Source organism: Ammodytes marinus (assembly GCF_949987685.1).
Source record: "Ammodytes marinus genome assembly, chromosome: 22".
Classification (NCBI taxonomy): Eukaryota; Metazoa; Chordata; class Actinopteri; order Uranoscopiformes; family Ammodytidae; genus Ammodytes; species Ammodytes marinus.
The window spans coordinates 22,538,564-22,562,109 of NC_137226.1; the positions used below are offsets into that span (position 1 = coordinate 22,538,564).

Below are 23,546 nucleotides of genomic sequence, written 5' to 3' on the forward strand. Positions count from 1 at the left end.
TTCATGAGAAGTACAGAAGTGGGGTCTTTTCACATCTGTTTCAGATGTTTTACCAGTCTGTGGTGGCCAGTGTCCTAGTTTATACTGTGGTGTGCTGGGGATCAAGTAGCAAAAAGAGGGACAGAATGGTGAGGAAGGCTGGCTCTGTGGCGGGCACAGATCTGCTCTCAGTTGTGACAGTGGCAGAGAGAAGAACCCTGGACAGAATGCTCTCCACAAAGCCCATCGCCCTCTGCACAGCAGAAGAGCATGTTCAGTGGAAGGCTGCAGTCCAAGTCCTGCTCCACTGACACACTCACAAAGTCTTTGGTCCCCCTGGCCAGGGGGAAACCAGCTAACAAGCTGACACACTGAGGAGGGATTGTAATTAGTAAACAGTGTTCTAATAGGGGTCAATGACATTTCTTATTTCTTGTTCTGCAAGGTTAAATTGAATTATTTTTAGAGGTGGGCATAGATTAATTTTTTTAATCTAGATTAATCTAGATTAATTTTGGAATTAATCTAGATTAATCTAGATTAAAATGTCTCATTTGAATTCATTCATAATATGTGTGTGCTCCTAAATAATGACTCAAAGTAAGTCTTTGAGAACGTGTTTCTCAAGCCAGGTGGCGCATCAGACCAGGGGGTCATCTCCTGTTTCCAACATGCATCACAAACTGCTTGAGGAAGCTGTTCTACTATGATAATTGGTGATGAAAATAAATAATGTTCAACAAGATGTTACATAGTAACGCGTTACCGGCATCGGACCTCTTTTTTCAGTAACGAGTAATCTAACGCGTTACTATCTCCAAACCAGTAATCAGATTAAAGTTACTCATCAAAGTCACTGTGCGTTACTTTTTCTGTCATTTTCCTTAGTGAAACATTTTACATAACTGCACAAGTGACTGCGATTGCGATTTTATGTAAATAAATGTGCGCGCATGTGTCTCTAAACTCTCCAACTGCTCCAACCGCTCCTCTCGTCTTTTTGGTAGCGCCCCTAGTCTCTGCCATGCAGCGTGTGTGTGTGCCTGTGTCTGTGTGTGTGTGTGCAGCAGCATTACGGCCGAGTCGAACTGTGGCGCAAAACAAAGTTTTCCCCCCGATGAAATATAGCGTCTGCTATGGGGATATTTAGGATTCGGGTACGGTGACGTTGACGTTGAAGAGATAGAAGTGTTTAAAACTTGGAAACTTATAGTCACGTGGCGACCGGTGGCCACACACACCCACCCTGCGTTCCAATGCCCGATTGTGTCGTGGGCAAGTGATGGAGAGAGAGAGAGCGGCGGGTGTGTGAGAGAAGCTTCGCCCCTCGTCTCTGACATGCAGCGTGTGTGTCTGTGTGTGTGTGTGTGTGTGTGTGTGTGTGTGTGTGTGTGTGTGTGTGTGCAGCAGCATTACGGCCGAGTCTAAGCTGAACTGTACAAATGACTGGCTCCCTGAGCCGAACAGGAGGTGGAATAAGAGATTAACGGCGATATTTTTTTTATCGCTGATAAGAGTCTGGCGTTAACGCAGCACGTTAACGCCGATAACGGCCCACCACTAATTATTTTACATAGTTTCCATCTACATTTTTTTGCAAGGTTACATTTAAACTAGTGCTGTCAGACGATTAAAATATTTAATTGCGATTAAAGCGACTCTTACCTTTGTTGCATTTTTACACTTTTTTTGGATTAGGTTAAAATGGTATTAATAAGGTAATTACACTCTAAAATATAAGACAGACCCACCAGGAGTAAAAACAAACAATGATTTTAATCTCATAATATTATGAAAAATATATATAAAATTCAACCAATCAAATCGTTCGGACCGAACGACAGACCTGTCTGTTTGCGGTCTGCTTCTGTATTGCGCATTCTCAACTAGAGGGTTTGTTTTGATTCCACGGCAGACAGTAGCGAGTAGCGACCATTGTAGAAAAGGCCCCAACGTTAATAAGTTACAGGGTTGTTATTTCTTACAGTGTGTTAAAATGTGTTTTGTTCAGTGTGGATAGCAGTCAGTTGGGCCGTGACGTCAGTCGGGCCGTGACGTCAGTCGGACAGAGAGCCTGTTTAGTTTCCGTTCTCTTCTCCCTCAGTCAGATGTGTGAGCGTTGCCGCAGTAGGCGATCATTCCACATGGAAACGTGTTTATCTGAGTTTAAATGTGAATCACCCCTGTGCGAGTATGTACATGCAGTCCCGATCGCTGTTATAATATACACTCAACAAAAATATAAACGCAACACTTTTGTGTTTGCTCCCATTTTTCATGAGATGGACTTAAAGATCTAAAATTCATTCCAGATACACAATATTACCATTTCTCTCAAACATTGTTCACAAATCTGTCTAAATGTGTGATAGTGAGCACTTCTGCTTTGCTGAGATAATCCATCCCACCTCACAGGTGTGCCACATCAAGATGCTGATCTGACATCATGATTAGTGCACAGGTGTGCCTTAGACTGTCCACAATAAAAGGCCACCCTGAAATGTGCAGTTTTGTCTCACAGCAAAATGCCACAGATGCCACAAGCATTGAGGGAGCGTGCAATTTGCATGCTGACAGCAGGAATGTCAACCAGATCTGTTGCTCGTGCATTGAATGTTCATTTCTCCACCATAAACCGTCTCCAAAGGCGTTTCAGAGAATATGGCAGTACATCCAACCTGCCTCACAACCGCAGACCACGTGTAACCACACCAGCCCAGGACCTCCACATCCAGCAGGTTCACCTCCAAGATCGTCTGAGACCAGCCACTGAGACAGCTGCTGAAACAATTGGTTTGCATAACCAAACAATTTCTGCAAAAGCTCAACTGCATGCTTGTCGTCCTCATCGGGGTCTTGACCTGACTCCAGCTCGTCTGTTATGGACGAAGAACACAGGTGCATTTTATTGATGGCATTTTGAATGCACAGAGATACCGTGATGAGATCCTGAGGCCCATTGTTGTGCCATACATCCATGAACATCACCTCACGTTTCAGCAAGATAATGCACGGCCCCATGTTGCAAGTATCCGTACACAATTCTTGGAAGCTGAAAATGTCCCAGTTCTTGCATGGCCAGCATACTCACCGGACATGTCACCCATTGAGCATGTTTGGGATGTGCTTGACCGGCGTATACGACAGCGTGCACCACTTCCCAGTAATATCCAGCAACTTCGCACAGCCATTGAAGAGGAGTGGACCAACATTCCACAGGCCACAATTGACAATCTGATAAACTCTATGCGAAGAAGATGTGTTGCACTGCATGAGGCAAATGGTGGTCACACCAGATACTGACTGGTTCTGAGTCCCCAGACCCCCAATAAAGCAAAAAAATGCACATTTCAGAGTGGCCTTTTATTGTGGACAGTCTAAGGCACACGTGCACTAACCATGATGTCAGATCAGCATCTTGATGTGGCACACCTGTGAGGTGGGATTAGGGCTGTGTCAAAAAATCGAAATATCGCGATACTTAGTTTCCCGATATCAGTATCGATTTTTATATCAAAATATCGATTCTTTTTTTATTAATTTTTTTATGATTTTTTTTTTTGCTTTTCAAGGCTTTATTGACAGTGCAGAGATACAGATATGAAGTGGGGCAGAGAGGGAATGAAACAACCACGGGTCAGATTCAAACCCATGTCTGCTGTCAGGCCTGAGCCTCTAGGATACTGACTATTGAAGTTAGATCAGTTTTGTTTATAAAAATACTTAAGATTCACTGTGTCACAAAAGCACACTGATGTGTTTTCATTTTCATTGTGTCCTGTACAGTTAGTACAAGAGTGAATTGGATTTGTTATTTTGATGTTATGGCAGCTGCAGCAGTGTTTGATAATTTGCCAAAACCAAAAAAAAGGAAGAAAAATAGTAAAGGAAGTTGTGAATGAAATAGTTTTGACTTCATTTGTCTGTACAATTATCACTATATTGTGCTGTTATGTTTGACAAGGCAACTTGTTTATGGAATATCGCAATATATCATGATATATCAAGATACGCAATATATCGTGATATATCGTATCGTGACCAGTGTATCGTGATACGTATCGTATCGCGAAGTCCTTGACGATACCCAGCCCTAGGTGGGATGGATTATCTCAGCAAAGCAGAAGTGCTCACTATCACACATTTAGACAGATTTGTGAACAATGTTTGAGAGAAATGGTAATATTGTGTATCTGGAATGAATTTTAGATCTTTAAGTCCATCTCATGAAAAATGGGAGCAAAAACAAAAGTGTTGCGTTTATATTTTTGTTGAGTGTAGTTTGCATGCGATTCGCGGGTCGCAACAGCTGTTGTAACGTCTCCTCACGAGCGGAGTTTAAACCTTTGTTCTTTTCCCGCGATCTATATGCGACTGTGGCTCCTCCTCTCGTAGTCTCATGCTTATAGTCTGACGCCTTTGGCCATAAGTGGTATTCTGGCCGACAACTCTGAAGTGAAACCAGTGATACAAGCATGGAATGAGGGTGTGGGGGCATTGGAGGGAGGCGGGATGGTATGATAGTGCTGTAATTCTCAATTGCAGGATCGGTAAGAGTCCCTTTAATCGCATTAATGACAGTTAATTTGCGATTAATTGCATTCTTATCTATTCTAGCTTTAATATCCCTTGATTTCTTTGTGTCCCATTATTTTTTTCTCATTTTAATGCTCATATCACAACCATTCTCTACACCCTTGTAATTCAGTGTATTTCTTCTAAAATAAAAATATCATAATTTCCAATTCAGTGCAAATAGCCCACAATGTAGGCTACCCCCCCACCCCGCATACACAAATATAATTGGAACTTCTTTTTTTATTTAAAAACCAAACCATAAAACAACATAGGCTATATAAAACAAATAAGTATTAAAGCTAAATTAAACTGGTTGTTGTAGGCCTAAATGTTTTGAGAGTCTTTCATCCACGGCTTATTTCAGACTGTGTGGAGTGGACACACTATAAGCCTTTTCACAGGCCTTGTTGCTATGGCGCTGCTGCGTAAAGAAAATTAAAGTGAAAATTAATGACTGGCGGCTGCCACTAACATTCACACACACCTGCATTTGATATAACAAATACTGGTATTGATAAATATGAATTAATACATACTTAAGGGCTTGGAACTTTTTGAGCCGTTAGTTTAGATGTTCTGCAGACAAAAACTTAACTTAATATATTATTATTATTATATAAATATGTATAACGGTATTATAGGGAAAAACCTCATTCACTTTCAAACCTTAATTTGCCATGTACAAGTGACTCACTTGATGATTTTGCTCTCAAACTGCTTGGCACTCCTCCACTTTCGAATGCACTTCAGACAGTAGCAGTGGCTGCAGTTGGAGAGGATGCCAAAACGCCTCTCATTTGGGTTGGCTTTCTCAAACACCACTTCCATACACACCCCACACATCATGTCCTTGCTGCGCTGGATGGCAAAGGAGATCTCCATGTCTTTCTCATGTGCCTCGATGCATGCCTAGGAGAGGGAAGAGTTCAACCATCACTCCACAACCTTTTCTCTATTTCACCAAGGTTCCATTTAACTCTGTTCCAAACAACACAACACATGAAGAATCTACCAACAGCTGAGAGAATACAAAAAGTCTTATGTCAAATTCCAAAAGTTTTGCATTAACAAACTTCTTACACGTGGTTACATAGATAATATTGTGTCCAGACATCAGGAAACAGCAGTGCTTGTGTTATGCTCTGTAACATCATCCAGCAATACACTGCATTGGACAAATTAATATGCACAAGCTCACTGTCCCAGTTGAGTTATATTAAATGAATGTAGCCTCCGGGCTAACATCAGTTAATTCATATGCATCCAATCGGGCTATGTGCGTCGCCATCTTGTCAGATTTTTTTATTTGGCCTCATTTCCTCTTACAGTGGCATTGATATGACTTCGGGGGGAGGGAGATACGCCATTTTTTGTCACTTCCGCATTGGATCCGACAACAGTAAGCATTCAGTTGTTGAAGTACAGAAGGTCCTTTTAAGTTTTGCAAGACCTTCCTAAAATGCACTGTGTTCCATTGTTCTGTTGTCCTATCAGTAAACTAGGCCATGTTCCTTTTGGTCTTTGAGAAAAAATGGTGGAGTGGTGTTGAACAGATAATCAAAGCACCAAAAGAACACGCGTAAACTAGACTAGAGTTGATCTTTTACTAGTATTGCCACGCTGCTTAAGCACTTCCACACAATTAAAACAAAATTGGGGGTTCTGAGACACTGATAAATAAAACATTTACACATTTACTTGATTTCAACTCTAATAAATATGTTATAGAATCTTTAATTTATTTTCTCTCCTTGTCATAAGCAAAGACCAGCATACAAAACATGTAGGTCTTATTCTTAGTCATTGCCAACCACTGCTGTCACCACTTAAATTTACAAATATGACTAGCAGCAGGTCACATAAGCTGTCACTCATAAATATTAATTAAAGTGAGTTACTTTGTGGTGGGCATCTGTGCTCAGCTGAAGATTGTTTGTGAGGGAAGAACATCTTCTGTTTCACACAACTGTACAAACATGCTTTGACTGTTTCTTTATTTTCAACAACCTTAACAGAGTAGGGGTCTCTAGCTTATTACTTCCTTTCAATTTTAGGTGTTGCCCACTCCATTTGCTCTCTAAAATGCAGCTGCCTGAGAAAAACAACAACTCTGAAGTTACCCAGTAGGTCAGTGAGGCCAGAGGGGCACTGAAAACAATATTTCTGCTATAAGGGTGTGAATATTTTGATTATAGGGTCAAGATTCGATTCAAAATAGATTCTGGATTCGAAAAGTTTCCCAATTCAAAATAAATGTCTCAATTTAGTAAAAAGGAGGATTCCAGGATCTAGTCCAATGTGTGCTATGAATGGCGTTGTGGCAAACCATGGCATGAAAGCAGAGTAAAGTTATGCAAATGATGGCAAGAAAGCAGAATAAAGTTGTGCAGTTTTCATTCATTAGATTTTTCTGACTTAATTTCATGGACCCTGAAGTATACACATTGACAGGCCTCTCCCAGAGCATCATGGGAAAGCTCATATGCCATTTAGCGCCAAAGCTAACAACAAGTTAGTTAATTTTTCCGATAAATATTAGGGATGCAGCGGTTCACACAGGATCACCAAACTTGGACAATAAGAAGATTGGAAAAATCATGCCTGATCTGATGAGTCTCGATTTCAGTTGCGACATTCAGATGGCAGGTTCAGAATTTGGCATAAACAACATGAAAGCATGGATCCATCCTGCCATGCACCATCAACCATGCCTCGTTCAAAGTCACTTAACCCATTGATGACGGCTGCTGCGCGATGCTACATTGTATATCCTGCCGGCTGCTGCGAAGCGCAGCATTGTTACTTTATCTAATGTTCATGGCGTGCGCAGCATAGAATGCACCGTCATTGGTTCAAATACACATGAGGTGGGTTTTGTTGATTTTTTAAGACCACGTGACCCACCCAAATGTTGTGTGGTTTGCCAAAAATCATGTCAATCAAAAATAATAAAAAAAAAAAATAATAATAATAATAATAAAAAAAATAAGCCGGCTGTGTCGGCAATAGTATATGACAGAACAGTTAGTGGCGTTCTGAGCGCAGACTCTAGGTCTACTATAGACTACTGACGAAAATCACACAACACATTGCATCTATTTAATAACAATATTTAAGAATTTAGGCTATATTTTGCTGCTCCAACTCAAATTCAGCCCAGCCAGGCGATAGTTAAGTTTCAGTTTCGTTTTCATCTCCGTGCTATACAGCCGTTTGGACCAGCTGATCGGCTCGGGAGTCATTCTGCATTCCAGTTGTACTGGGAAGTCGGATTTATGGTGCCAGTGATAACTGAACTAAATAATAAAATAAAGCTATCGTCTCCTTCCTATATCTGTCTATCTTTATCCCTCCACTGCACACTCAGTCACTACTATCCATGCTAAAAGGAAGCAGGATTATAACCTCATTTAGCACATTATTTTTAAATATTTTATATTATTTATTTTTATTTTTTTCTCCCCCATCTAAATTTGACGATTTTTAGAAAAATGTGTTGGTTTGTAAGCGCTAAGGGAGAATGTTTAAATAAAACCTGTGAACCTTACCTTTTAAATTTATTTTATTTCATGTTTCTATGTGCTACACAGGCTTAGATATTAAGGTTTTGGTAGACGTTGACAATTCGTACTATTTTTTCAGAAAACCCTCAGGCATTAAGGACATGCATCCTAGATTGCCATAGTCATCAATGGGTTAAATCCCCTTTCTTCCCCATTCTGATGCTCGGTTTGACTTCAGCGCGTTGTCTTGACCATGTCTACATGCCTAAATCATTGATTTTCTGCCATGTGATTGTCTTGGCAGCTATTTGTTTTTATAAGCCATTGAACAGGTGTACTTAATAAAGTGGTCGGTGAGTGTATATATATATATATATATATACATACAGGGTTTTTCCTGGCTCAGAATGGGCCTTTGGGGGGTCAGTACGGGACCGACTTTTTTTGGGGTCGCGACTGTGCACCAGTAAAGGCAAACGGTTTATGTATTTTAAGAGGGTGTGGGGTTGGGAGAGGGCAGTTTCTGTCCAGATAAAGAGCATTTCAGTCAGCCTGTCAATCACTGTGTTACCATGGAGCTTACTGACGCTTATGAAATCACAATAAACAACCTGTAGATATGAAGTCAAAATACTAATAATGACTGGGCCTACCTATTTAATACTTTAATTGTTTCTAATTGATCTAAACCAGGGGTGTCCAAACTTTTTTCACTGAGGGCCACATACAGAAAAATCTACGAAGGGTTGGGCCACTTTGCAAAAATAATACATTTATCAGGACATGTAGCTGTTCTTATGTTTAGTTTCATATTGTCTTCGTAAATTGTAATCCTTCTCCACGGCAACACTTTACTTGCACATTAAACAGATACATTTCCTTTCTTGTTAAATGGCAGTGATACACCCAGTGTGTTCTGCTCTTTCGTCTAATGTCCAGCAGGGTGAAAATAGTAGCCAGCCGAGATCCCGCCTCAAAAAGGGGGGTCCGGGGGTATGCCCCCGTGGGAGATTTTTTTAAGTTTTTAAAGTGAAATGCATGAATCTGGTGCACTTTGAGAGGGAAATGAAGAGGCTAAAGCTGAAGAATTTTGTATGAAAAAAAATGGAGACACTGTGTCAGATGAATTAGAAGCTATTGGAGAAGGACATGGATTTTCCATAATAATATTAATTTAAAATAAAATATTATGCAGGGTCCTCTGGGATGGGCTTGGTGCTCTTTTTCTTTTATGGGACATAGTATTTCTCAGTAATATAATGAGTGCATTTAAATTATTTAAAAATTAAAAAGGGCCATATTACATTATATTTTTAAAATCTGCCACGGGCCAATCAATCAGTTGACACCCCTGCACTAGTGGGTTAACTAAGAAATGCAAAAAAAAAAATATATATTTTTTATTTTTTTCAAAGGGCCATATTACATTATATTTTTAAAATCGGGCCGTAGTTAAGTTTAAGTTTATTTAAAGGGACATTGCATATTAATAGACATTTACATGTAAATATACAGGATTGTAGCAAGTGCTAATTTGCATCCTTTGTCCCTTGATTGGTCGACACCAATCACATGAAACAAACATATGCGTGTACTCATAAATAAAAACAGACAATCAGACAACAGACTTAAAAAAAAAAAAAAAAAAAATGCAACCGACAGAACAAGTGAGTAAAAACAATTATTCAAATAATGTTAAAAAATAAAATTAAATTAAAATCTATGATAGATTGTGTGAACAGTTTTGAGATTCCAGCAGCCATACTTTAAGACATTTTTTAAAAGAGCCAAGAGTGGGAAGCTCACGTAGAGCAGCGGGTAGTGGGTTCCAGGTATGAGTTGCACGGTATGAAAATACAGCCTGTCCATAGGCACTTTTTCTAAAAGGAACAATACAGTCACCTCGAGAAGTTGCCCTGGTGGATCTACTTTCATTTTTTTGTATAAACATTTGCAATGGTGCTGGGGCGAGTCTGTTGAGAATTTTAAAAACCAGGGTGCAGTCTGCATACTTGATCATGTTTTGCCAACTCAGTAAATCGTGCTTCTTTAAGATATTGCAGTGGTGATAGGTTTTCGGTTTTTTATCTAAAATCTTAATGGCTTGTTTGTATACTGTTTCCACAGATGTTAACGTGGTCTTGCATGCCAATGCCCAGCTTGTCATGCAGTATGTCATATGAGGTATAATCATTGAATTAAAATATAGTTTTGCTGAATCAAATGGCATATTTTCTCTAATGTATCTGAAGTTAGATATATTAAATTTCATTCCGTTTACTGTTTTTTTTACTTGTTGCTTAAAATTTAATTGTGAATCGATAACAACACCTAAATACTTGAATTCCTGGACCACTGTAAGTTTTTGGCCCTGTATTGATACCATGGAATCTGTATTTTTGTCACAGGCCTTCTTTGAGAAAAACATGCAGACTGTTGTAGTTAGGTTAAGAACCAGTTGGGAGCGCTCTAGATATTCTGAAACACTGTCCATTGCAGCTGTCAGTTTGTGAGCGGCTTGCTCTGTATTTTTTGCATGAACATAGATAACTGCGTCATCAGCATACAGTTGGCATTGCACATTAGATGGACAGATGATTGGCATATCATTTATATAAATACTAAATAACAGTGGCCCTAATATTGACCCTTGAGGCACACCTAAGTTGTTCTCACAGGTATCAGATATTGTATTTTGCAATCTGACACACTGCTTTCGCTCCTCAAGATATGATCTCATCCATTGTGCAGTACGTGAAGAAATATTAAAAGCAGACAATTTTGTCATTAGTATCTCATGGTTGACAGTGTCAAACGCTTTTCTCAAGTCAAGAAACACTGCTCCAATGACCCCCCCTTTATCTATGCTCAATTTTATGTTCTCCACAAAATAACAAATGGTGGTTCCAGTTGAGTGGTGTTTTCTAAAGCCAAACTGCATTGGGTGGAGATAAAATTGGCTATTGTCAAGATGTGCCACAAGTTGCTCTATTATATGTTTCTCTATTATTTTGGAGACAACTGGAAGAATACTAATTGGCCTATAGTTACTTGTTTCTGTGGGTTCCCCAGCTTTATAGATCGGTGTGATTACAGAGCATTTCCAAGAGTTTGGAAAGACACATTCTGTTATGGATTGATTTATAATGTTGGTGATTGGTTCAATGAGTGACTGTTTATGTTCCTTGTAAAAGACCGTATCCATACCAAGTTAGCCATTTGCTGTGGATCACTGATTACCTCATCATTATGTTTTAACTCTCTGATGACTCTATGTGATACTGTGTTTCCCATCAGTTTCTTTATACCAGTCCAGATTTCTTTGGTATTACCCTTTGCGTTACTTATTATGTTAATGAAGAAGCCTGCTTTTGCGTTTCTAATGTCTTTTGTTACTCTATTTCTAAGTGATGTAAAGATCTGCCGATCATGTGTTGTTTTAGTTTTGTATGCAGTCTTAAGTGCAAAATCAATAAGTTTGGACACCCCTGATCTAAACCATGGAAAATGCAAGAAGGTAGGGCTGCTCGATTATGAAAAACCATAATCATGATTATTTTGAGTAATCACATTGTGTTATCACAATTATCAAAGACAGTTAATCATTGATTTAAGAACATTATGCATCTATTTTACTTTTAACAAGGTTTTTTTCTAATAACAGCATGACTTTGGACTTTAAACAAAGGCCTAATTGAACTGAAAACAGGGAGGATAGAAATAGGCTAAATAAGTGAAACATATTTTTAATAATTGAATAAAATAAATATGTCAAAATAAAAATAACCAGTTGTAAATGGTGTTGATAGGGCACGTCTTTTGCTAACATTGAATGTAAGGGCATGATTTATTTATGTCTCATGGAGCTGGCTGGATAGGCAGTTGCATTGTAGTGTTGACAGTTGTGGTGGCAGGAATCAAAGAGCTTTAAACCTCCTGTGTTTTTATTCATTGATTGCTTGGTCATAGACCACTATGATTCGACTTAAAGTGAATAAATAAATTGGTCGGTATGTTTAGAGGTGCAGATCAGGTAGTATATGCCTTTTTTCTTCTCTCTCTCGGTCGCGTATGTCACCTTACTCGCGTGTCCGCGCGTGACAAATCTTGCACATTATTTTAGTTTGTTGCGAGTCTGAAGTGTTTTCAGACAACACAATTAGTTTTACCTTTATTCTCGTCATCTAGAAGTTTTTCAAAACACCCGGCAATGCGCAACCTCTCCCTCGTACTCTCTGGACGAGCCGATAGCTAAACTCAGGTAAGGGAGGGGCCGAGCGAGCACACCGCTCGGCTGAAAGGGTGCGCTGCATTTAAAAGCCTGCATGCCCCGGCGTGCGGAACAATGATAGTTTAATAACGATTATTTTGTTTTCATGATCGAAAATGAAATTCAAGTTATTGCCCAGCCCCTCAAGAAGGATGACTTAAATTGGGCTGAATTTGGAGAGGTTTTAAATAGCTATATTTATTCTTAATCTTTATCACTTTGGCGCTGGTGATTTTCCTTTGGCGGTGGATAAATCCGCTTTGGCGCGCGCCAAAACTTTCTCTATGCAGGAAAAACCCTGTATATATATATATAATTTTAAAAACAATCTTTCCAAATTAAGAATCGATTACAAATCGTATATGATAGGAATACAAAAACAAGTGCAAAATAACAGCATTAGTAGCTCTGTATAAGGGGCTTCATAAGGGCCCCCCACCACCCCTATCCTGCAACATATATTACGATCAGGCTCCATGAGTTCAGATTTATTCCACCAAGATAAACATTGGTTCTTTTTTGTGTATTAGGAATTGTTGAAAAAATTACCGCTCTAGAAACTGAAGCAATGCCCCTACATCTGCCAAACACACATGTAAAAAAGGATGATGTATTTATGAAAAATAAGTGGACATAAATACCAATTCAGTGAGACAATAGCTATGAAATCCAATTATTCTACAGATCCTGAAGGCCTCTCGCTTCAATCTGTAGAATAATTGGCTGAGTACACTGAAAATACAACTGGTTGGTGTGAATGCTCGGATGAAAACATTAAGCAACCCCCTATTATTCTCAGAATTTCAATAAATGGGGGCGAATTAAATTTCTATTAAATAAAACTTGGTTTCACTAATTTAGTTTACTAATGCACTGAAGCCCATGCCCTTTGCTTTACTTGCAGCTTTGTTTGAGAGGTAAAATTATGATAATGCAACACTTTTCTGACTATATCAGCTATTATTACGTTATGAACCATTATTACATTATGAGCGCTCTCAATAAGTCTCTTAATGTAATAAGTTATTACATTATGCGCAAAACCCTTATTACGTTAAGCATCCATGATTTTATTACATTATGAGCCGATTATTACATTATGAACTTTTATCACATTTAAATTATTACGTTATGAGCCGTTATTACATTATGAGCCGTTATTACGTTATTGGTTGCTACACGCCCTTAGGTCGTTCTCTGCATGTCACTCCCCTCTCTGCCCCATTTCACCTCTGTCTCTTCACACTGTCAATAAAGCACGAAAAATTACAAAAAAAAAAAAAAAAAAAAAAATGCATCTGATCTTTGATTCTTGTTCAACTTCTAATAATTGTAGACTTTTCCAGTAGAGAGTCGACAGTGGAACATGTTAGATGTTATATCTCAGATGGTTACCTTAGTGTGATCAGAGCGCTGGGTGTTATCCGTGGGATGGAGCACCTGAAGGCCACACATGTCACACACGTCACCGTGGAGATAGGCACAGTTGATTCCATAACGACATTCCCCAAGAGCAGCATATGGACAGAGCTGCTTCCTCAAGTCTTTGCTATCCACCGCAGGATCACGGTCTAACTCCTCAATGACCGGGAGCACCACCTCCACATCCACTGGTTCAGCTGAAAACACAAGTTACCACAACACAGAGAAACATTCTCACACATGTATTTTGACAGCATTTTCAGACCACATGACAGTGTGAATCTTAAGCCCCTTTCACACATGTAGCCTTATCCAGCCATTTGCCAGCATTTGGCCTAGAAGGAGTCATGTGTGAGTGGAAGCCTGAATCGATTTTACGGCATCTCTGCAGCAGCAATTTGCCTGCTTATTTGGACAATTTACCTATTTACATTTTACAGTGACATGCAGGGAAGGCTGTAGGGTGAATGGATGGAATAGACACATTTAAACAGCTATGGACCTGTGGGGCAGCCTGCTTATCAATGCCCAAGGAAAATCGTTTAAAAATGCTGCTAGTGTGGATTGCCCCTTAGGCCCGGGCCACACATCCTGCGTCTACCTCTGGAGCGCGTCTGCATCTGTTACTGCTGCATCTAGCAATGCACCGTCCCACTATTTTTAGTTCCAATCCGATTCCGATATCTGGGTTTTGGATATCGGCCGATACCGATACTGTCGGATACGATATCATAATTATTATACATTTCTTTGTCGGTAGTGATGTTATGTGTAAGGCTAGGAAGGCTTAAGCTATTCTAATTTAAAAGAGCAAGAAATATACACAAATGCATATAGGTTTATCTTAAAAGGCAGACTATGCAATATTTTAATGAAAATATAAATGGTAAAGTCACATAAAAATAATCCCTCTCAATGATAACTTCTGCCCCACTAGAATATGTGGTGGTGTGTTTATCTGTGTGTAGTCTTCCCCTCTCTGTATTTTACATTGTAGAATTTGTGGCACACTGCAGAAGCATCTTCACTTCCTTGACTGGGGTTAGCTTTGGTTAGCTCAGTGGCTAACAAACTGATATGCACAATGGCCCTCATTTATCAACCATGCGTAGACCAGAAAAGTGGATGTACGCACATTTCCACGCAAACCTCTGCATTTATCAATTTGGACGTGAGTGTAGGGTACGCTCAAATCCCACGCCAGCTCTCACCTCGTGTACGCAAGTTTGTGAACAGCATGGACTTGCAGTGCCGGCTGAGTCGGGTAGTCGATGACTTTGTTGGACAATTGTTAGTAGATAATACTTATGCAGTGTTTGCTCAGACCGAGATAAACATATTAATCACTTAAAATTGTGCAGCATGGTGTGCAACTGAGTAGGAGCGCTGATTCAATAGAGCGCGCACACAGGCCACTTTGGAGCGCTACGTAAGGGCAGTTGTCTCCGACTTGGAGCAGCTGGGGGGACTCTGCAGCACGGGGGCTGCATTCATTCATCGCTTCTATAATGTTAGGCTAAGTATTAAATATGTAGGCTATGCAAGTAGTACGCTGCTCTTTATGATATAAATACACGGCACACTTAGCTTAACATTTTCTTTATTTGACGCACTTTTGAGATTTTAGTGAGCGATTTTTTTCCACCATTAACCGGCTCATTTTGGCTTGTTTTTCCGATCCCGGTAATGGTCCAGTATCGGTGGTGGAGCAGGACGGTGGGCGCTCTCACAGCTGGTTGTTGCCTGGCTCTGTGGAGGTTAATAGGGGCCGGTTTGTGCAGCTGTCATAGGCTACAGTAAAACACAAAATGTGTTATTTTTAGTTTTTAAAACCCTTTTGATTAGTGCTATCCGAAAGGGCAAAAACACACAATCATTCAAACCTCTGCAGACTTGTAGGCTATTTACTTCATGGGTGGAAAAAACAAGACAGGCGTTAAAGGTTTAATATTTAGCCAATACATTATTGGACAGTTGGTGCATCTGTTTCTCCTCCACCACTTGTGGCGATTTTTAAGTCAGACCATCTTTTCTTCACCTATGTAAAGAAATTGCGACATAAGACTGTAAGCTATTTAATATAATTTGATCGATAACACTGATGTAAACCTAAAATACACCAATCAGCTGGAGATCGTTTGTCAACACAAATGCTGTTGACCGCAGCAGTTATTTCCTTCCTAACTGCTGCCTTCTGATGTTCTTTGATGCCGCTTTTAATGCTCCGAAATGAAACTTATTTTAACTTTTTCTACGTTCGCTGTTATGCTGTCAATTTCAACTTCAGAGAAGTACTCTTCTTTGCCGTAATGCGCATATCCATGTCGCAAAACCTATAGGCAAGGCCTCTAAACTGAGAAAATATAGGGGCGTGATATTCAAATTACGATTGTTTTCAGCCGCCGCATTTATCAACACTGATCTCTGGTGTACGCTGAGATTGGCGAGGTACGACAGTTTGATAAATCCCACGCGATACCTGGCGTAGGGTGATATTTGCGCCAGGATCTGCACCAGTTTCCACGCAAGTTTGATAAATGAGGCCCATTATGTCTAACTAGAAAGTGGTGTCCTCTCTCCCTCCACCAAACGTCGGCGCCTGCTCTGTCATAATTTAAATAATACCTTTTTATTTAATGATATATATTTTTTTTTATCCGTAATCCTTAATTAATCACAGAAAAATTAACGCAGATTAATCGCACTTCTATATTGCCCTTTGACCCGGTGCAAAAGAGGTGAGATGATAGCGGAGCTGCACCTGTATTTTGCGGACACGGCCCGCACGGGATTAAAGAGTAAAGAAAGAAGCAGGGGAAAGGGGCCGAGGGCTCTATGTTATGGGCTGCTCCGGGCAAATAAGCATGAAGGTAGGAATACGTCTTATGTTATTCTCCGCAGTGTCTGTGCATTATTGATTTAGTGCAGGGGTGGCCAACCAGTCAGAGACAAAGAGCCACATTTTTTACTGTGTTACTGCAAAGAGCCACATCGTACACACGGGTACACACAGTGGCGATTCCAGGAAATTTTGACTGGGGGTAGCCAAGGTGGGCCACAGAGTTAGAGTGGGGTGGCCATCGCACCCCTGAATGAATAGCATGTGATATGCTGTACAACCAATTCAAAGATGATTTATAATCCCAAATACCCAAATCATGTTAGTATTAGAGGTGGGCATAGATTAATTTTTTTAATCTAGATTAATCTAGATTAATTTTGGAATTAATCTAGATTAATCTAGATTAAAATGTCTCATTTGAATTCATTCATAATATGTGTGTGCTCCTAAATAATGACTCAAAGTAAGTCTTTGAGAACGTGTTTCTCAAGCCAGGTGGCTTTCATTTCGTCATCAGAACGAGTGTCTAATTATTGCGAACAAATAATATTATAACAATTTAATCAGATATAAGGCTAAAAATCACAACATTGCACTGTTTTTTGTGCTTAAAAAAAACGAAAAAACTAATTTGTTGGGTAGGCTATAGGCTATAACAGAAAATAAAGCCATTACTTTTGTGCTTCAAGTGAAACATTAAATATAATTTTTACATAAATAATAAAGTCCTTATAAACTTTTCAAGAAGCTGGACTAGAGTGAATATTGGACAGGCTTTATAGGTCCATGGCTTTTACCTGTGGGACAGCGCTTCACCTAACAGCTGGCTGCAACACCAACCTACAGTCTATTGTGCGACGGAGAGCTAGTTATCATTAGCATCAGCGTTAGCCGACATCACGGCAACAGCTGAATAATGTAACACATTACACAAGTTACACTACATGAAAACAACGGGCTGTAGACGCTAGAGTTATAATTTCGTGTAGGAAACATTGTTGAGACTGGAATTTCGTACCACAGCGGCCGTTCCATAATACAGCACTCCCTTTAGCAATGGCTGAATATAAGACCTCCCTCTGCTGTGTATCTGCGGGAGCGAGTGGCATTAATAACTTAAAAACAGTAAACGTTTAACATGATTACGGGCGTTTAGATGCTTTAATCATATGCCGAATTTATAAACAGACCATATTATTAACAATAAATTAAGTTATGTACATGTCAGAGTTACGTACATGGATACATTCATAAGTAAACATTGAATAGACAGATTTGTGAAGGGGGTTTGGCGCTGAGTGTTACATTAGCGATCCTGCAGCAAGGTGGTGTGTGTCGTGGGCAAGTGATGGAGAGAGAGAGCGGCGGGTGTGTGAGAGAAGCTTCGCTCCTGCAATAAAGGCTCCTCAAGTGTCAACAACGGCCCCCGGCTATTATTACCCGACCAGAGAACACACGGAAGGGGGTTCACCCTGACGGCGAACAGCCATCGGCCCTGGAGGGAACCATCTCCCCTGAGCCGAACAGGAGGTGGAATAAGAGATTAACGGCGATATTTTTTTTATCGCCGATAAGAGTTTTGCGTTAACGCAGCACGTTAACGCCGATAACGGCCCACCACTAGTTAGTATCCATTGTAATGTTTGTCAGAAAACTAAACCCCTGAAGGGGGGTCTGGGGGCATCCCCCCCAGAAGATTTTTTGTGTTTTTAATATGTAATCTAAGCATTCTGGTGCATTCTGGCGAAGATAATAAAGGAAAAAGTCAATATTTATTTCAGCTCAGATGAATAGTAAAATTAGCAAGACAACATAACTTGCTAGCAGCCAGATGCCTAACAACTGCACAGAGGGACGGATGACCACTAGCTTTTGACCAAATATCTTGCTAAAAAAATAAACCTTTATTTATGAAAGTCTGCCCTTGCTAAGAACATGTTACACTCGCTAACTACAAACTTTAATTTTTTTATTCAGATTTCAAAAATCTGCTGGGACACGTGCCTATACACATGCATGGGTGGCACGCATGTCACAAGCACACTTATGCTGTTTTCAAGACCTTTGCTGACCAGAGACCAGTTCTAGTGGCCACAGTCCTACCATTAATTTAGTAATTGAAAATTACAAACTGATCTCATATCAGTGGATTGGAGTGTTTGTGTGATGAACTTGGCAACTACCTATCAAAAAAAGTTAAGAAAGAAAAAAAAATACATATCATCTCTGAACTAGGATACATATCAGGAATAAAATGTAATTAAAAAAATAAAATTAAAATTAAAAAATAACATTTGAACTGGGGGGGGGGGGGCACTGGGGTGGCCAGTAAGATTTCAGGGGGGGGGGGGCGTTTTTATTTTCGCGGGGAGCTTGCACATGCATGCACAAGCATTATTTATTAAAAAATAAATAATAATAAAAACAGGGGGCCCCACACTAGGACTTGAAACGGGCCCCCAGATCGTTAAGGCCGCCCCTGTGATAATGACAGGACTGGACTCCTACAGTACTAAAGACGACAGAGCAGTCATTTTCAACAATGAACATTGTGTGCACTGCCTCACACACAAACTCTCAGTTCAACCAAGTCCACAAACAAAAATATAACAATTTAAAATAGCGTTTTTCTCTTACTATGCATGTTGCTTTGTGGGACTTACTTTTAGCATGGAGAGAGCTGAAGTGGCGCCGAAGATTTGAAGCCTTGAAATGCGCAAATGACACCTGGCATATAAGGCAGAATGGCCTGCCATAACGTTCAACAAAAAATATGAACTCTCCCACTCTGTTTCGGAGCGAACTTGACACAAATAGTTTACTCACGGAAAACCTCCCTCCAAGCTGAGCGGGCAGTTTTATGTTGCGTCCGCACCAAACGTTTGCAAACGTTATGTTGCGTCCTCAATTAAACATTTGCGAACAGGCATACACATTAATAAAATAAATAATTAAATAATAGACAACATGTAACACGAACGTAAGAGCCGCATGAAACGTTTGCGAACATGCACACACATAGGCCCACACAAAAAAAAAAGTATAAAAAATAAAAAAAATAAAAAAAATTATAATCACATAATTTGATATGAACTGAAGAGCCGCACGAAGCTGGGCAAAGAGCCGCATGCGGCTCGCAAGCCGCGGGTTGGCCACCCCTGATTTAGTGGGTGCCTAATTAACAATGTAAGTTCAAAACAGTAGGCCTATCTCTCAATCTTCCTCCGTGTCTCACTTTTGTTTGCTAGTTGCAATCGTCTCAACGGACACCTGCGTCACTCTTCCTAGCATATGCATGTCTTTTTTCCTCCTGTGTCTGTGTCTGTGTGTGTGTGTGTGTGTGTGTGTGTGTGTGTGTATATGTGTGTGTCATTTAGCCTGCTAGTTTTTTTTCTTTCGGCGCTAGTAGTTCCTAAATATATTTAATGTAGAAGTTACGAGAGACGGAGAAAGAGAGAGAGAGACGAACGGTAGCCTATAGGCCTACAGTTGTTTATAAAGAGGCATAAAAGTGTCATATAAGTGTGCGATTAATTTAGATTAATTAATCACAAAGCCTGTAATTAATTACATTAATTTTTTTAATCGCTTGACAGCCCTATAAAAAATTTATATTTGATGGAGAGCATTACAGCCAAACTCCAACTCAAGACTGATGCTTTCATTGCTAAATGGGAACCTATAATGGCGCTTTTCCACCGCAAATGTAGCTCGACTCAACTCAACTCGACTCGACTCAACTTGGTTTGGTAGCAGCACGGGTCGTTTTCCACCGCAAATAGTACCTGCTGAACGTGGGCGGGGTCGTCGTAAGGGGCTGAAAGCCTACTCCGGAGCAAAGTAGCAGAGCAGAAATTGCGAGCAGTTGTTGCACTATTAACTGAACCAACCGCCAAAAACACGGATGAAAAATGTTTAAGAAATACCCCCCTTGTATCTGTTTGCTAAAAGAAGTAGAAGAATATTGCTACGGGCCATTAAAAGGGATGGCTGTTGTCCCGATGTGTGACTCTGCCACACAGTCAGCTGTAGGGATGCGTCACGTACATCCCTATGCACGTAAACACGGGCATGATAAAGTTGACTGTTTAGTGCTTGTTTCAGGATACGTGTTTTCAAATGCAAGCCGTGTCTCAGCCTGAATATTGTATTGAGGTAATCAGTTCAGTCCGAGGCTTGTAATGTAATCGCTCGCTATCATGTCTGTCCCAGCTGGCTACTATTAGCCTAGCTGCTAGCTGCCCTACATGTCTCCTCTCGTATGATAAGTAACTTCCCCAACAACCAACATTGGGTGAGCTTAGCGAATATATGGAAAATAAATTCAGATCTGTGATGCAAATCAAATTAAAGAGAGCCAGAGAAGGCTGCACGCGGCGTAAATACACTCAAAAGTCCCGGAGAGTTGGGGAGAATAAACAACAGAATGAAGCCGGTAGTCTCTGGCCACTGATTGGCCAGACAATAGTCTCTGGCCAATCAGTGGCCGGCCGTCTGCCGACGTCACCTTTTAGCATCGGCTCAGCTCGCTTGGAACCTAGAGCGAGGCGATACCAAAAAAGCAGCCGCTACGTGGTACCAGGTACCATGAAATTGCGGTGGAAAAGCCAAAAATGCGAGTTGAGTCGAGTCGAGTCGAGCTGATACCATGCGGTGGAAAAGCGCCATAATACTACAGCTACAGAGACTGATTGAAGACAAAAACTCTCCATAACAGAGAGGAAGTCTCTCCCGACGAGCACGTGATGTGGTAAAAATATGTTGAAACATGGGTGACTGAATATGGACTTGAATTAGACTAATTGTGTATGTGTATTATGATTTTAATTTGAAGGTCAATGCGGAGCGAACAAGTGCTATGTGATTGTTGTATATTTGTATTTTGTATGATTGCTGTATATTTGTTCTTTGTATGATTGCATATTGAAATAAATGTGAAGTAGCAAAAAAATAAATAATAATCCTTCAACTCAGTATCCATCTAGTCCCAAAAAAAAAACTGTCAACATACCCTGGTTGGTTGTAACAAGTGGTTATTTGAGTTACTGTTGCCTTTCTATCATCTTGAACCAATATGCCCATCCTCCTCTGGGGCCTCATTTATAAACGTGGCGTACACCCAGAAGAGGGCGCACGCCAATTTCTACGCAAACATTGGGATTTATAAAAACCAAACTTGACGGGAAGATGTGCGGTCCTCCACGCAAACTCTGACCCATGCGTGGAGAAACGGCGACTCCGTCGGCACATGTATGAAGTGCGAGAACGAATGCGTTTGTGTAAAATGAATCCAGATAGACCTATTATAAGCCATGTAGGTCTATCATATAGGGAGTTCCTTTGCAAAACGGATGAAGCCATTCTTACAAATAATACAAAAATGCCTCCACGGATTTTTCCATGGAGTGATACCAACAAAAACTAAACGAATTAGGATCTTAAATAGCCTACAAACGGAGATATATGAGTGCAAATAGAAAAACAACAGCAATGTTCGAATAAGCTCTGCAGTTATTAAAGAATAACCTATCTGCATGTTATTGAATTCATTCTGATAATATTGAGGTGGAATACAACCTATTACTTTTACACTGACGCTGTTCTCGATGCCTCAGTCAGGCAGACATGAGTGCACAGTTTCATACACTAATCATCAGCCTACTGTACATCACATACTGTGCTAATTTTTCCGTTTTATCAATGTGTTTTTCTTTGTGGTTAAGCACGTCGTAACTGTGTTTTGAAAATAGATAGTATATTAAAAGGTTTTGAAAGGGACTGAAGTGTATTAACAGCCGTTTCTGAAATAGTCAGATCAGCCCTTCTGGCACCCTCAACATTGCTGTGTTCTAATTCACTTAAACCCCCTTTCTTCCCCATTCTGTTGCTCGGTTTTAACTTCAATAAGTTGTCCCGTTCAGGTCTACATGCCTAAATGCATTGAGTTTCTGCCATGTGATTGGCTGATAAGTTATATGTGTTTACAAGATATTGAGCCGCTGTACCTAATAAAGTGGCCGGTGAGTATGAGAGAGTGTGTGTGTGTGTGTGTGTGTGTGTGTGTGTGTGTGTGTGTGTGTGTGTGTGTGTGTGTGTGTGTGTGTGTGTGTGTGTGTGTGTGTGTGTGTATATATATATATATATATACATACATACACACACACACACAGGTCCTTCTCATATAATTAGCATATTGTGATAAAGTTGATTATTTTCCATAATGTAATGATAATAATTGAACTTTCATATATTTTAGATTCATTGCACACCAACTGAAATATTTCAGGTCTTTTGTTGTTTTAATACTGATGATTTTGGCATACAGCTCATGAAAACCCCAAATTCCTATCTAAAAAAATTAGCATATCATGAAAAGGTACTCTAAACGAGCTCTTAACCTAATCATCTGAATCTAAACACCTGCAAAAGATTCCTGAGGCTTTTAAAAACTCACAGCCTGGTTCATTACTCAAAACCGCAATCATGGGTAAGACTGCCGACTGACTGCTGTCCAGAAGGCCATCATTGACACCCTCAAGCAAGAGGGTAAGACACAGAAAGACATTTCTGAGCGAATAGGCTGTTCCCAGAGTGCTGTATTGATACAGCAAGGCACCTCAGTGGGAAGTCTGTGGGAAGGAAAAAGTGTGGCAGAAACCAGAAGAGGTGACCGGACCCTGAGGAGGATTGTGGAGAAGGGCCGATTCCAGACCTTGGGGGACCTGCGGAAGTCTGGAGTAGAAACATCCAGAGCCACCGTGCACAGGCGTGTGCAGGAAATGGGCTACAGGTGCCGCATTCCCCAGGTCAAGCCACTTTTGAACCAGAAACAGCGGCAGAAGCGCCTGACCTGGGCTACAGAGAAGCAGCACTGGACTGTTGCTCAGTGGTCCAAAGTTTTGGATGAAAGCAAATTTTGCATGTCATTCGGAAATCAAGGTGCCAGAGTCTG

General features: G+C 40.3%; 1 protein-coding gene across 2 annotated transcripts in view; it reads right to left on the reverse strand.

Moving 5' to 3' along the window:
• mkrn1 (makorin, ring finger protein, 1) overlaps positions 1-23,546 on the reverse strand; it is a 53,406-nt gene that overhangs the window by 14,190 nt on the left and 15,670 nt on the right. For both annotated transcript variants that reach the window (XM_080051325.1, XM_080051324.1), the window contains exons 4-5: positions 13,726-13,949; positions 5,252-5,466 (exon numbers count right to left, since the gene is read on the reverse strand). In XM_080051325.1, the coding sequence (XP_079907451.1) occupies positions 5,252-5,466; positions 13,726-13,949 (439 nt within the window). The remainder of the gene's footprint in view (positions 1-5,251; positions 5,467-13,725; positions 13,950-23,546) is intronic.